Source organism: Chiloscyllium plagiosum, chromosome 33, assembly GCF_004010195.1.
Source record: "Chiloscyllium plagiosum isolate BGI_BamShark_2017 chromosome 33, ASM401019v2, whole genome shotgun sequence".
In the NCBI taxonomy this organism is placed as follows: Eukaryota; Metazoa; Chordata; class Chondrichthyes; order Orectolobiformes; family Hemiscylliidae; genus Chiloscyllium; species Chiloscyllium plagiosum.
In genome coordinates this window covers 10,684,627-10,700,394 of record NC_057742.1, presented here as the reverse complement: position 1 = coordinate 10,700,394, position 15,768 = coordinate 10,684,627, and the positions used below count along the sequence as shown (strand labels likewise).

The following is a 15,768-nucleotide window of genomic DNA, read 5'->3' as shown; positions in this document are numbered from 1 at the left end:
GCTTAGTCAAAGAGATATTGGATTTCAAGACAGAAGAACTTAAGAGAATTGTGAGCTCGATAGATGTTTCTCTAGTCTGAACCTACGCCTTAAGGCCCAAGGGTGATGCATCAGTCTCCACTTGGTTTATGTTTTACAGTTATTGAAGAGTCAGAATTGCAGCCCATCGTCTCATGCACTGTATCTTTCAGCCAACTGAAATCATAATTTGGTAATGAATCAATGATGTCTTTTTGGCAATGGTTTTATCAGATTGACTGTTCATTGGGCACCTTCTAATTCTGTTTTCCATTAACTTCAATATAAAGGAAAATCACACAGGTGTTTAAAGGCAGCCAGCTCAATATCACTCATTTTAGTCTTAAAATGACTCACTTATTCTGAGTAGTTCATTCATTTTCTGAGAAGCTAAATCAGCTTACAAATAAATGGAAATATGCAGCTGACATTTGTTTCATCTCCTCTGTGGCCAAATTAACATGCCCAGGGACAGGAGCTGGGAGTATTTTAAAAAAAAATCATTTTGGTTTCTTTCATCCCCCTTCTGCAGGTCGCTGGCATTGGCTATGATTCAGTGCTTTGAGTCAATGATGGGTTTTTCTGTAACCTTAGTTGGATGGTGACTGGCTATTTAATCTTAGGGTGCTTCAGGCTAAGTTCCATCCTTTCCCACTCTCTGTGCCTGGCGTTTCCGTGATTGACCACTAAATGCCGAGCAATAATGAAAAACCTGGCTGTTTTTCCCTGTCTTAATAATTGTTCTGTGGGAAACAATTGAAAACCCAAGGAAAGGGGGACATCAATTTCAGCTAATCTTGTTCATGAGTAAAAATTTTCCTAACTTATCGTTTAATCATCATAATTGTTAATTAAACCAAATGTTTGCAGAAATGAAACACTCAGGAGTAGTATGATAAAAGTCTGATGATAAAACAGTGTTACAGTAAATCAATAACACAACTCATCTAATGAAGCTAACTCTAGAGACAATCTGCTGTGGGTTAAGTTTGAATGATTTGCCTTACAAATTCCATGTATGAATTTATATATATGGTTCAATATATAAATTCCAAATTCTGGTGTGGACCTTATCCCAGATTGGTTCAGAAATTTGTGCGCTGTATATAAAGTATTTTTGGATTAAGTAATTAATTTGCTTCGCGGAGCAATTGCATAAATTTATACAAGGTAAAGTCCTGGAGGTATTTCTGTTTCAGAGCTCTCACCCTTGGTTTCTTTTGAGTTGTAGATTTGCATTCAGTCCATGAGAAATAATTGATGAAAATCTGTAGATTGAGACTGAGTACAACATCACATCGGTAGCATGTAATTTAGCACCTCCTGGCAAGCAAACGGATTGAAGACTGCCTTCTCATACTCTCAAGAGAATTACCTTCAGAGTGGATCAACTTGATTTAAACTGAATGTGATAGTATGTGGTGCAGGGGAACTTGTCTGTGGTCCAACTGCATGAGATTCTGTCATGAATTCCTAATTCATTTGAAAAGCGCCCCCTACAATGGCCTTCAAATCCACTTACTAAAGCATTTAGAGCAACATAGAGAGTTGGATTTGACTCCTTTGATTTAGAAGCAACAGCAGTAATGCACTGCCTTTATCATAGCAAAGTGTTTCAAGATGCTTCTTAAAATTTGACATCCATCCATATCGCAATATCAGATGATTAAAAACTTGAAGCTTGGTCAAGCAGTAAGACCATAAGACATAGGAGTGGAAGTAAGGCCATTTGGCCCATCAAGTCCACTCCGCTATTCAATCATGGCTGATGGGCATTTCAACTCCACTTACCCGCACTCTCCCTGTAGCCCTTAATTCCTTGCGAGATCAAAAATTTATCAATCTCTGCCTTGAAGACATTTAACGTCCCGGTCTCCACTGCGCTCAGCGGCAATGAATTCCACAGGCCCACTGCTCTCTGGCTGAAGAAATGTCTCCTCACTTCCGTTCTGAATTGACCCCCTCTAATTCTAAGGCTGTGCCCACTGGTCCTAGTCATCCTGCAACATGGAAACAAATTCCTAGCGTCCACCCTTTCTAAGCCATTTCTTGTAAGTTTCTATTAGATCTCCCCTCAACCTTCTAAACTCTAATGAATACAATCCCAGGATCCTCAGCCATTCATCGTATGTTAGACCTACCATTCCAGGGATCATCCGTGTGAAACTCCGCTGGATACGCTCCAGTGCCAGTATGTGCTTCCTGAGGTGTGGGACCCAAAAATTGGACACAGTTTCTAAATGGGGCCTAACTAGAACTTTATAAAGTCTCAGTAGCACATCGCTGCTTTTACATTCCAACCCTCATGAGATAAATGACACGTTACTTTTGCTTTCTTAACCACGGACTCAACCATGCAAGTTAACCATTAGAGAATCCTGGACTAACACTCCCAGAACCCTTTGTACTGTGGCTTTATGAATTTTCTCACCTTTTAGAAAATAGTCCATGCCTGTATTTTTTTTCCAAAGTGCAAGACTTCGCATTTGCTCATGTTGAATTTCATCACACATTTCCTGGACCATTCTCCTATTCAGTAGTTTTAAAGTAAAGTTTAAAGATTATCTTAAAGAAGGAGAGAGAAGTGTGGAGGTTTAGGGATGGAATTCTAAAGCTTAGGACCTAATTTTTGTCACTGTATAAAGTGAGTAAACTAAGAGAAGGAAACTTAGAGGTAGGGATGGAGAGGTCATAATGAGGAGAGGGTGTAGGATTTGTACACTTGATTTACAGATTGCCATGTTGACAGACTGGGAGCCATGTACATCAGCAAACACGAAATGATATGTGAACCAGCCATCGTGTGAAGGTACAATGCAGCAGAATTCTGGAAGAGCCCATAGTTGTGGAAGATCAGTGACCAGATAGGAGAAATAGTGAAATGTAGAGGTAACACAAGCATTGATGAGAATTTTAGCAACATAAAAGTGGGCAGATCCCCAAAGCAAATTATTAATCTGAGAATGCACCAGAATCCAAGTAAGTTAGAAAAACAGAACTAAACCTACTTGAAGTATCTGATTTGTTTTCCATTTTCTCCACCTTGATTATATCAGAAAATTGCAATTTCCTGCTGATATAAATACACCAGGACATGTAAAAATATGCTTGTGGTGACAAGTTATTGTGTAACTAAATAGCATATTCTAAAATGTCAAAGTGTATTCTCTATTACCTTTTTGCCTGTGCACTGAATCATCCTGGTTCATGTACTTTTTTTTAATGATCGTATTTGCAGCCAATGATCCAGATCTTGCTGTGGTCACAATGGCAAAACTATTAAGTGTTCGCTATCATTACCATACTGAAGCTGACAGCAATTTGTGAGTTTGTGTGCACACAGTGTAATGTGGAAGTCCTGGGGTTGGTTTCAGTGCTCCTCATGCTGTAGAAAGATTCCCTCAGATTGTAATCTCCATTGCAATCATGATTTGACAACAAAAGTCCTTCTCTAATACTGTTTGCCTGCTTTGAAAATGCTTGAATAAGTTACACATATTGAATGAGGTGCACCTGACCTTTAATTGCTTCATAGTTACTGCTAAATAACTATGACTGAACTGATAAAGTTATTTTTTTACTGGTGGAACATCAACATGCTCCATAAATGATAAGATAATCCATATACTTTATAAAAGTGAAAGCTTATTTTTAAAGGTTTGTTTATTTTTAATAATTTCCATCATAATCTATCTCAAAACTTTATTGTGTTGTCTGAATATGCAAATGACGTGTGAAGTGATCCAGTGACTTTAACTTTGGGTTTGTAGTGGGTGCATATGTGATTGGCTCCTTTATGCTTGCCAGTATTGCAGCAGCTTCAAGACCTCCCTTTGACCTGAAGCCAGATTTAATCTGTCTTGGGAAAAGGGGAAATTCCTGTTACAGAGGTTGCCAGATCCTTGTGGACAGCTTTTTTAAAAGTCAGCAGTGAATCTTTTTGCTTTGCTACTGACTGCTGCAGTGAAGTAGCATCCTTTAAACAGCAAAATCAAAAATACTGCAGATGCAGGACATCTGAAATAAAACCATAAATTGCAGGAAATACTCAAGAGTTCAGACAGTATCTGTGGAGAGAAAGTGAGTTAGCCTTGATGAAGGGTATTGCTCCTGATGGAAGATCATCAACCTGAAACATTAATTATTTCTCTTCATAGACACTGCCTGACTTTTTGAGTATTGCAAACTTTTCTGCTTTTATTTCAGCATTTTTGATAAGTCCCAATTAGATATAGGCATCTATGTTGCATTTGAGTCAGTTGATGCTTAACATTTCAAAACACCACCACGCAGTTGGCGGTAGTAAGAACAACAGAAATTCTAAAGGCTTATTTACCAGTACACCCCTCAATATGGGAAGGGAACAGTGTTAGAATGACATGAAGGCTATTCATCATGTAATAGTACAATTTATTTCAGATGCTGGTGATTGTATGTGCAGTCCTAATGGAGGCTGATGCCCTATACCAGGAGCTCAAGGCATACCTTCAGTTATTTTGAATCCTGGATCTCTCTGCTACTGAAAGAGGAAAAAAACTGAGACATTTCAAAAACTTGAATGACATGTAATATTGTTTAACTGGAGCGGAAGGAAGGAAGGACAACTTAAACAGAAAGGCTGACATTTCCGTACTGTAAAGCAACCACGATTAAGGACAGTTTAATAGAGCTGCTTATGATTATGAGGAGTTTGATAAAGTAAAAGGACAAAACTGTTTCTTCTGGCAGGAAGGTCAGTTACCAGAGGACATCAATTTAAGAACCAAAGGTGGAATTAGATGATGTTCTACTTGTGCAGTAAGTTGTGGTAATCCAGAATGCTGTGCCTGAAAGAAAGCAGAATAATTCGTAGCTTTGATAAGATTATTTGGAAAATACTTCAAGGGAAGAAAACTATCAGGAAAGGATATGACTTAAAGAGCCAACCAGGGCATGATGGGTCATGTAGTCTTGTTCTGTGCTGGTCAGTTCTATGGTGCTGTAATTCTTCAGTTTTACTGTTTGATTCTATGACTGCCTAGCAAAGAAAGGCTGTTTTGAGCAGACTTTAGCTGATTTTGCATCTCTGCTGTTAGAGCGGTTTTGGCTAAACTTTGCACCAGGCTCTGTCAGTGCTGGTCAGTATTGATTAGGAGAGTCAGTCTTAGCATTGCACACCTCTGTGCTTGTCCTGTCAGTTGGGTGTTGGAACAGCTGAGAGGAAAGAGGAACTCCTGCAGCACAAAAATATTGCTTTGCTCGGTGGCTGGTAGTTACTCAGTGGTAACATCAAATTCTGTGCAGCCAGCAAAACATATTTAAGCTCAGAACCTCATCATTAGAGTTATGAGGCTGCATGAAACATGTGGGTTGATAATCTGTTTATCTTGCAAAGAGAGTTCTTTGAACAAAGGGGTGTATAGCACATTTCATAATTATAAGATTATAATCAGATTTTGACCTGATGTAATCATTTGTTTGCCATTGTTAGGCACTGTTTTGCTTTTGGAAGCAAAAATAGCCAATATATATGTCCCATATGCCTGGAAAGGCTGCTGCCATTGCTTTGGGGTTCTGTCCAGGAAAATGTAGAGGGCAGGGTCTGTCAGTCGTTTGATGGGAGGAGGGAAGGGAGGGGAGTTAGTAGAAATTCAAATCAAACTCCATTATTTTTAAGAAGCTTCTTTCAACTTTTGCACATTTTAATTTGCATGTGCTAGGTCTGGTATGTTTTTGAATCAGATATTTCAGGACGAGAGGAGTAATTATTTTAAACACTGTAATACAGTTAAACAAAGCCCACACACATACAAGGGCTGTCTTTTATCCTCCTTCCCACCCCTTCGTCATTCTCCCTCCCCCTTGTTTTCTGGGGAGGACCCAAATGCTTCTGCCTGCCTTTTCTACTGTAAGATTTGATTTTAAAGCTGTGGTTATTTACTGTTACTCAATGCATTTTCCTCTGCTCTTACAATTATGTTCTTTTCCAGTGTAAGCACACCCAGTCTGGCACAGATTTAGAAGAGAAGAACGCCTACTCAAGGAGTCTCTGAGAACGTGAAGAGCATTTTTCCTCCAAGATTTCATCTCATCTGCAATGTACATTAGGATAGTATTTGGATAGATTCATGTGGAACCAATGGCTGAATATCAGACTTATCATCCATAAGGAATACAAACTGTCTTTTAAATTTTTCTTTAAGGAGAACAGTAACATTTTTTGCATGCACTCTACTTGTTTCTAAAATCAATTCTGCCCACAAGGCTGTCATTGCCTTGATTTTTCTTGACATCCCTCCCATATGATCAGCTTTATGGTGCACATGTGAGGACTATCCTGTACATTATCCTTGCTCCATAATGTCAACCAACAGCAGTTCGTGCACACCTCCGGGTAATGGACATGTAAATGGTTACCCAGTGCCCCATTACCCATTCTTCTTCCCACCGGTCCTGGGAGGCCTTTCACCACCATCCATAAATGGATTGCAGCACCAACTTCCAGTCAGTGGCTACAGTACCCCTTCACCTGCCAGTAAGTAACACACTATTGTTTCTATTTCTGTATTTTATCAGGAATTGTTTGGGTGTTTAAAAATGAAATTTGAGATTTTTATTGCTGGGAGTATGACAGTGGAGTTTTTGAGTTGACATAATGCCTCTGTTGCAGCATGGCTCTATGCCCATCCGTAAGGAATCATTCGTTTTTGCATTGTTTCATATTGGAAACAGTTTTAAAAGGTATTTGTTTAGGGATGCAACATTAGAGGGGAAGGTCCTCCTAAACTTGAGCAGTTTGGCAGACTGATTTGAAACTCATTCATTGAAACTGCTACTTTGCTGGTTTTCTGCTCTATTAGCACTTCTTTCTCCCAAAGCACAAGTCATGTGCAGGCAGTGATAACCTCATGAATATGCTGATGCTGGCCGACAGGAACTTTGAGATTTTTGCTGACTTGAGTCCCATATGTTGTGAATCATGTGCATTAACACAGTACAAAGTTAATATGAAAGTGACATTTTATATTACCCATTGTCTTATTGGATTTACTTTTGGTCACTAAGATCTCAACTTTCCTTACCCTTAGAAGTGAATGCAGGTTAGCAGTTTGTGGTGTTCTAATCAGATGTAATACACTTAAAACTAGAGTCAGTGACCAAAACCGTTTGGGTAGTGAAATCTTTAGTGGAAGAGGGGAGGATGTCTGAAATAACACTGAAGTCCTACACTTCTACTATAGATGTTTGACCTGAGTAGTTTGTTGGGTTAGTTAAAGCCTGTAACCAGGATCTGTAACAGATAAGAATTGTTTCGAATGAACCCTGTTTGAAGTTCATTTCAATGGGAATGGAGTGTCCTCTGTTTGTTTGTTTATCTCAAAATATTTCATCAGCCCAGTAGGTAGCACAGGAAGATTGCACTCTTCTCTTTTCATTGGGGGCCCTAAGAGAAGCCGGCAAAGTAGAGGCTTTCCTTAAGTTACATTTATATAACAGAGTTACTGAAAGAAGCTGCTCTCTAATAAGTCATGTTGCAGTGGTTTTGAGTTACATTCAGAAAAGTCCAGGCATAATAGTGAAGATAAAACTGCATTGAGTATGGGTAGGTGGGCTTTACACCCAGTCTGTATATATCTCACAAGCCCTCGAAAGCAGTGTTTATGCCTTTGTCCCAGATGCAACGGGGGAAAAGAAATCATTTCTTCCTTGTGGATCTCAGTAGTTCTGGAAGCAATAATGTTTACTTTACAGAGTTGCTGTCAAAGTAAAGACTGCCAATACTGGCTGCTCTAAATGTAATTATTAGATGAATATTGGACAGAACAAGAGAGTTACCTCCTGTTTGAAATTAATGCCTTGCAATCTCTGTCAACAAGGACAAAGAGGCAGCACTCCTATTTAATCCTAACTTGCAAATATTGCTAGATTAGCACTTACTGTGAATTTTGTGATGTTCTTTCAGAATGCTCTTTGTATTTGTTTCTGATTATTTTCATCTGGGTAAATGTTTTATATTGAATGGGATTATTGCATTTGCTAGAAAAGATATGAAGATTTGGATACAGGTATAAATATGATTTGATGAGTGCGCTGCTTATTTTGAACCAAAGTTGTGCTGTTTCTAGCACTAAACTGTGCTGCCTCGAAGAACAATGGAAATCTGAAACTCTTAATAGTAAGGCCAATCGAAAATTGCAAAACTTTTTTAAGTTGATTGCTATGGAAGAGTATTAAGGGATATTAAGGCAGATGAATAGAGTTAACTAACAGGTCAGCTTTGATCTAATTGAACAGCAAAACAGCCTCGAAAGGTTGCAAGGCCTGCTCCTATGTTAATGACGTTTTCAAGTTCCCAAACAACTTTTCAAAGATGGCATTGATTACGTATGTGTGATGCTGTGAGTATAGCAATTTGGATAACATAGGAAAGCATATTGGGCAGGACAGATCCGTTGCTGTTTTACCATATTTGTTCTTTCTGCATAAATCCATATATTAATAAACATCTGGTTGTTAATTCAGCGTAGGTTAAAATCTGTAAGGATGGCAATATACTTTATTCAGTGTCAATATGAAAAGGGACATCCTCCTTGCTCTCACTTCAAGCTATTGCCTCGGAAGCCTAGTTTTGTTGTTAGAATTTCATATTACAGTAGTTTAAATGGCTTGCCCAGTTCTCCTTGTTTCACCCTTCCAGTTGAGCATAATGTACTTTTTGAAGGGTTCCTTTACATTACATTTTCTTCCTGGTATTAATGAATTAAGATTGCGTGTATTTGCAGATCTTCATAGCTGACCTGCTAGATTACAAAAAAAATTAAATGATCAATCTGAATATGATACAGTCTTGCTGGCACTAGCATTGAGATTCAAGAGGATCATTTAACTAACTGTGCTAGCCATATCCACAGAAAAAGCACAGTAAATGCCACGATTAAATAAATAAATGGCATAAATAAAGCTATCTGGAACAAATCAAGTAATTCCAAAACCACTTTTGCCTTACATGATCGTTATAACTCTTTGGGTGCAGTACCAAGATTACTTAAACCTCCTCTCAACTTAGAGTCTTACAGCACGGAAACAGACCCTTTGGTCCTACTCGTCCATGCTGCTCAGATATCCCAGTCTAATCTTGTCCTACTTGCAGCATTTGGTCCATATCCCTCTAAATCCTTCCTATTCATATGCCCATGCAGATGCCTTTCAAATGTTGTAACTGTACCCTGGCAGCTCAGTCCATACATGCACCACCCTCTGTGTGAAAAAGTTACTCCTCAGGTCCTTTTTAAATCTTCTCTTATCTTAAACTTATGCCCTCTATTTTGGGACTCCCCTTGGCTTTTCACCCTATCAATGCTCCTCCTGATTTTATAAAGAAAGTTACCCCTCAGCCTCTGGGATATTCCAGGGGAAAGGCTCCAATCTTTTCAGCCTTTCCCTATAACTCAAACCCTCCAGTCCCAGCAGCATCCTTGTAAATCTTTTCTGCACCCTCTCAAGTTGAACAACATCTTTCCTTTAGAAGGGCGACCAGAGTTATACACAGTATTTTAAAAGTGGTCCCACCAATGTCCTGTACAGGTCAACATGACATCCCAACTTACTTCCATTAGTCGCCTTCCAGTATGCAACTTAAAAACAAGCAATATGCAAATCAGAAGAGCACGTGCTTAATACTATTCCTACTTGATATCCACCATCATTATTTTTGATAATGATTCAGAGAGGAAACCCAGTCAACTATTTCCCAGTCTTCAGAGTGGGGAGAAGCCAACTATAACTGTACTGCTTCCACAGCCACAAATTAATTATACCCAGGTTAAGAATCAAGCCTAGATTCCTGAAGTCAGTGTGGCCCAGTATTAAACCTTTTGGTGTGTTTACCTACTGAGGTACCAGTCGATGATACCTACTCCAAAACAGAAATGTAATGTCTTCACTAAAATTATGACCACCTACTGGGTGCCCACTGCATTTAGTTAACACAAAACATGTGAAACACCAATAGTTCAATAAAGCATTTGAAAAATGTCATTCACTTCAAGGATTACAAATAACTTTGACATAATTGCGGCAGTGAGTTAGAACATTATGTGAGGCAGAGTTTTTTTAATAACAGAAATCTAAAAGCATGTTGGTGTCATTGATCTGAATAAGGAGTTCATTTTTTTTGTTGGTAAACCTTTTTTTTCTTGCTGTTCTATTAGAATTACAGAAACATGACTTAAATGAAAGAGGGCACGTTGTCTCACAGAACTTTAATGCTCAGTTCACTGTGGTGCTGCCTTGTAATATGACAAGCAGCTTACGGTAAAATGAGACACCTCCAGGGTCCCACTTGTCCTCCTCAATGCTGATGAAAATTAAAGTACCATTAAGAGCTACAGAATGTCTGTCGGCTCAGGTTGCAGAGCTAGCACAATTACATTAATGACTATCATGGTTCTGCAGTGATTCCTTATAGGTCAAGGGACAGGGTTTCCCTCTTAGTTTTTTTTCCCTGAGACTTGCCCTTCATAGCTCCTTGTGTGTGAGAGCCTGATTGTTTTGTCATCTTGGAATGTGAAATAACAATGTTTTATCATGCTATTCGTTTTAGGCTTCTGTCAAATCTTTGCACTGGTAGATTTGTTTCTAAAATAAAACAATTCAGAAATTGTGACACAAATAATCTTTCAGTCACCTCATACCTGACATTGTTGTAGATTTGACAAACTTGCACTCTTATCCAATCAATTAATGGCCATAAAATCCTGCAACATTACTGATAACTTTGTTAAGAGAGTATCGCCTAAAATTTACCTTTGTGTTTTCCTGCCTGTTGATGAATTAAAACTGCTTTGTCCCTTGTCCCAGCCACCATCACGTAATTTTTGGCCTCCTTTCCTGAAGACTTTTGCTCACTAATCCTGAGGGTTCTGCCAGTTTGTGGTTGCACATGTGAACATTGACAGGTCTTTCAGTTATGGAAGGGACTGCAGCTGAACCTAGCCTGGTCTCCCCCAATAACTACATGTGCCATTCTAGTCGGGGCCCACTGCAGAGTGATTAGGAACAGGAAGTTTGCCTGTCATTCTCTGACTGACAGTAAATGCTGCAGTCACTCTCACGTCTGACTTCCCTCTAATTAAAGGAAAATAGTGCTGGAACATACAGCTGATTAATCCTGATTTTGAATCAAAACTTATTTTTAAAAAGCTGAATGTTTGAGTATTAGATTCCTTGATTTTCTTTCTTGGTCTCTCTGATCTCTCCAGGGCTATGACAATGCTTCAGGAGCTTAATCCCCTCAATTTCTTTATTCCTTCCTGCTAAGAGGGTCACTTGGGTTCCATCGTCACGTGGAACTCAATAACAACAGGGGATTGTAACTGCCTCCCATCACTCCTGTAATAGAGCACACCAGTTGGTGATCTAATGTGTGGCATCATCAGATTCCCTGTTGTTCTAATTATACAGTTAAAATAGTATGAGAGATCATTATAGTGCTTTGCATGACAAACAACTCAATCACAAAAAAGGAACTCCTCATAAAAGCTAGTGATTAAAGATATTTATCGACAACTCATTTTAAAATAAATACTCTATTCCAAACTCTAATGGCTATTAATCCTATCCTGAGTATCTTTTTTATATTTAAGTCAGGCCCAGACATGATACATTAAATAGCTGTTAAAGAATAGGGTATGGTACTGACGCGGTGCTCCATGGGGAGCTGATGTAGACTCAATGCTTTCAAATGACTACCTTCTGTGCCATAAATGACAGTATGACTCTTATCACTGAAATCGGCAAGCTTCAATATTTGGTCCTCACAGAAATTCATTGGGATAAATTATCTGGTTACTTTAGTCATAGACATCCCCTTACATGGCTAACATGGCATCTTAAACTGAAACACAGGTTTATCTCACATTTAGCATAAGGTACTATTTTGGTAAAGAATTGAACTTTTGCTTGATGAATCACTTAAATGGTTGATTAAGTTCCTGCTCGCATCCATTAATGAGACTATATGGAATTCAGATAGTTAACACTCAAACTAAAATCCTGTCCTGTAGTTGCCAGCAAAACTGGAGTACAAATACTGTTGCTGAAGATTTTGAGCACTGCACAAAAGCATTCTCGACTTTCACTGTTCAATTCTTGCTAGAAGTTTGAAGAAGACTTTTGAAACACATCAAGAGACTTCCTGGACAGTTTAAAGGTAAAAACAATGACTGCAGATGCTGGAAACCAGATTCTGGATTCGAGTGGTGCTGGAAGAGCACAGCAGTTCAGGCAGCATCCGAGGAACAGTAAAATCGACGTTTCGGGCAAAAGCCCTTCATCAGGAATATAGCAGAGTGCCTAAAGGGTGGAGAGATAAATGAGAGGAGGGTGGGAGTGGGGAGAAAGTAGCATAGACTGTTTGTCTTGACTTTTCTTGACACTATCAACATTTACTCTGGAAATTTTCTGAGCACTTCATCTTAAAAGAATAAGTGTTGAACTACTCAACATCAATGGATACCATATAAGAATCATTAGGAGAAAGGAGTGCTTGGCTTTGGATACCTGCTCTTGACTTGCAAATGGAATGGGAGAAAGGTTATCATACCAGAAAGTAGCACCAGATAATGTAGTTGTAAGGCATAGGGGAGAGGGTGATGGAGGCCTTCCCTCTTCCCTTACCATGGGATCACAGAGCATCCTGATCTTCTCTGTGTTCTCAAGAAGGACCTCTAGTTTCATGTCCAGGAATATTTGTGTCTTGCTCTTCCAGAGCCATCCTGAAACATGGTGTGTCAGGTAACTTGTTCTGCACCTTCAATAGAAGTGGATGCATCGAGCTAAGATATACTACATGAAAATGGCTTCTCATGAACACGAGTACTAAACCACCAGGTGCCTTATTTTAGTACTTCCTGGCAAGTTCAAATGATAGTGAGAAATTACACGCAAAATTTTGTGTTAAAGCTTTTAAATGTCATGTCTTGTTAGTAAAGCACCTACTGAGCATCAGTTTTCACAGTTTGAACCCCTGTCTTTCCGTTACTCATTGTTCCCAGAAACGATCTGAGGGGATTAGCTACATCTTTATAAGTAAAGCTATCTATAAAATATAGAAAAAAATTGTTTTTCAATCGTCAGATATCTCACTAAGAATTCTTGCCTTCCTGCTGACAAGATGATTTGTTTATAAGTCAGATTGTCTGCTTAAAGCAAAAGTAAGGGTTACCTCTACATATTTGGAATAATGACACTGAGCTGCTCCCAGCAGGAGTATATCAAGAACTCAATGCAACTCCCATTCTGTCATCTCCACCTCTACTAAAATTATGTTTGGAAATCATAGATGGAGCACTTCCGAATTCCTTATGTGCATTCCTGCTGCATAATTTTGTGACAGGATCACATTTTTAAAAAAAATGATTCTATTGACACTTTTTCTTAAAAAGTTAGCAGGGCAGGGGAGAATTTTGCCACTGATTTTCAGAAAAACTTAGAATAGCTTGTGTGTAAAATTTCATACTACTTGGATTTTAGAAAAGCAACCCAAACCCCCATTGGAAATTTTTGTCTTTTCAATTGCGGGTTATGTCTGGGCACAGCATATTTGGCTAAAGCTATCTTATGTTGTCAGAGTGCCAATGTCACATATGTGGTTCTCTGCCACTGACTGTGCTGTCTGAGCATTCACTTATTTTCAAATAAGAAGTCCTTGATTGGGAATAGAATCAGGAACCTGATAGAAATGGGGAAAGCAGGTGTACAGATGCTATGTGTATCCATTTGAGAATCAATCTTATGGGATTCCTGTTTAAACATAAAGACGCATTTATAACATAAGAGTGAAGAAGTTGGAGTTGCAGGTCTGACTGGTAGTGCTTAAAGCAACTTGGGAAGGATAAACGTTTGTTTATGTAGTACTTGTAGTACCTTAGGATGTTCCTAAGCACTTTACAACCAAATGTGTACTTTTGAAGTGTAGCTTCTGTTATAACGTAAGACATAAGGTTAGCAGATGAAACATAATGCATAATGTTTGCATGTAAGCTTTCTAAACTTTGTAATAATACCAGTCTGATGATTACACCTAATCATGTCAGGGGAATATACAGACTAAACAAAAAAATACTGTGGAAGAAAAAAATCAGAAATTGCTGGGAAAATTCAGCAGGTCTGCCAGCGTCTATGGAGAGAAAGCAGAGTTAACTTTTCAGGTCCAGTGACCCTTCTTAAGAACATTATAGACTAAACCGCTATCTCGATATTTCTGCAGTGAAAGACCACAGTCAGATTGGTGGAGGATTTGATTGTGATTTTGCACAGCAATGTAATCTTCTCGTTGTCTGAATGAACCCCAGCTCACTTCAAATATTCATTTTCACCCATCATGATGATAACTAGTTACTGACGTGACAGCTGAAGAACTGAATCACATTTCATTGTTTGTTGTCTTATCACAATACTGTCAGCTGCTGCCAGCAGGAGAATGAGATCTGATGATTAAATCAGAATGTGTGCAACACTACTGTGCCATTGCTCAGAAGTGATTATTCAAGAACAGTTATTTCAGTTTTAAGCCTTGGTACAAACTTTGTCGATAAATAGCTTTTCCCTGGAAACTGTTCATTCAGTGAGTTGGCTGCACTGTTCCCAGGTTTGATTCTCCATCTATGTTAGGTTAACTGATTAGCCAAAGCTAATTCAGATTTCAATGGGAAAGGTTGGGCAGGTTTCCTGCTCCTGATGACTATTCAGTAATTCTTTTTAGATATGTGTGCTTGCAGATATCAGATGGGGTTCGGAGAGAGATCAGCTGCCATGCTTTACTCCTTACCTGCGTCAGGCTGAATCACTGACTGTCAATATATGAATTATGGTCACTTGATATCAAATGTATCCAGAATCTGTGGAATTGTGCTCCAGCAAATCACAAGCCTCTACAGGGCAGGACTGCTGAAAGAAAAAATGATATGGTTGATAAATATTTTAGAGTTAGAATAAAAACGTGCATTTCTATAATGCATTGGCTGTCAAACAATTTTGTTGAAGGAACTCTTTGAGTTATAAAGCTCTATAGTAATCATAGAAGGTGCACATGTAAAGAGTATTCTAATAATGCATTTAGGAAAATAGATTTTTTTTTAGAGCCATCAGTGAGATGAGTGTGCTCACCTTCCACCCTACCAACCTTCGCATAAACCAAATCATCCGCCGACATTTCCGCCACCTCCAAACAGACCCCACCACCAGGGATATATTTCCCTCCCCACCCCTCTCCGCCTCCAAACAGACCCCACCACCAGGGATATATTTCCCTCCCCACCCCTCTCCGCCTCCAAACAGACCCCACCACCAGGGATATATTTCCCTCCCCACCCCTCTCCGCCTCCAAACAGACCCCACCACCAGGGATATATTTCCCTCCCCACCCCTCTCCGCCTCCAAACAGACCCCACCACCAGGGATATATTTCCCTCCCCACCCCTCTCCGCCTCCAAACAGACCCCACCACCAGGGATATATTTCCCTCCCCACCCCTCTCCGCCTTCCGCAAAGACCGTTCCCCCCGTGACTACCTGGTCAGGTCCACGCCCCCCTACGACCCACCCCCCCATCCTGGCACTTTCCCCTGCCACCGCAGGAACTGTAAAACCAGCGCCCACACCTCCTCCCTCACCTCCATCCAAGGACCTAAAGGAGCCTTCCACATCCATCAAAATTTTACCTGCACATCCACTAATATCATCTATTGTATCCGTTGCTCCCGATGCGGAC

General features: G+C 39.5%; 1 protein-coding gene across 15 annotated transcripts in view; it reads left to right on the top strand.

The window, feature by feature from the left end:
• raraa (retinoic acid receptor, alpha a) overlaps positions 1 to 15,768 on the top strand; it is a 580,457-nt gene that overhangs the window by 389,948 nt on the left and 174,741 nt on the right. For 5 of the 15 annotated variants that reach the window (XM_043674899.1, XM_043674901.1, XM_043674902.1 and 2 more), the window contains one exon: positions 5,988 to 6,532. The exons of 8 other annotated variants lie outside the window; for them this stretch is intronic. In XM_043674899.1, the coding sequence (XP_043530834.1) occupies positions 6,358 to 6,532 (175 nt within the window). In that variant the 5' untranslated portion in view covers positions 5,988 to 6,357. Of the gene's footprint in view, positions 1 to 5,987; positions 6,533 to 15,768 lie in introns of those variants that run through there. 2 more of the 15 variants (XM_043674916.1, XM_043674898.1) reach the window with 1 other exon arrangement.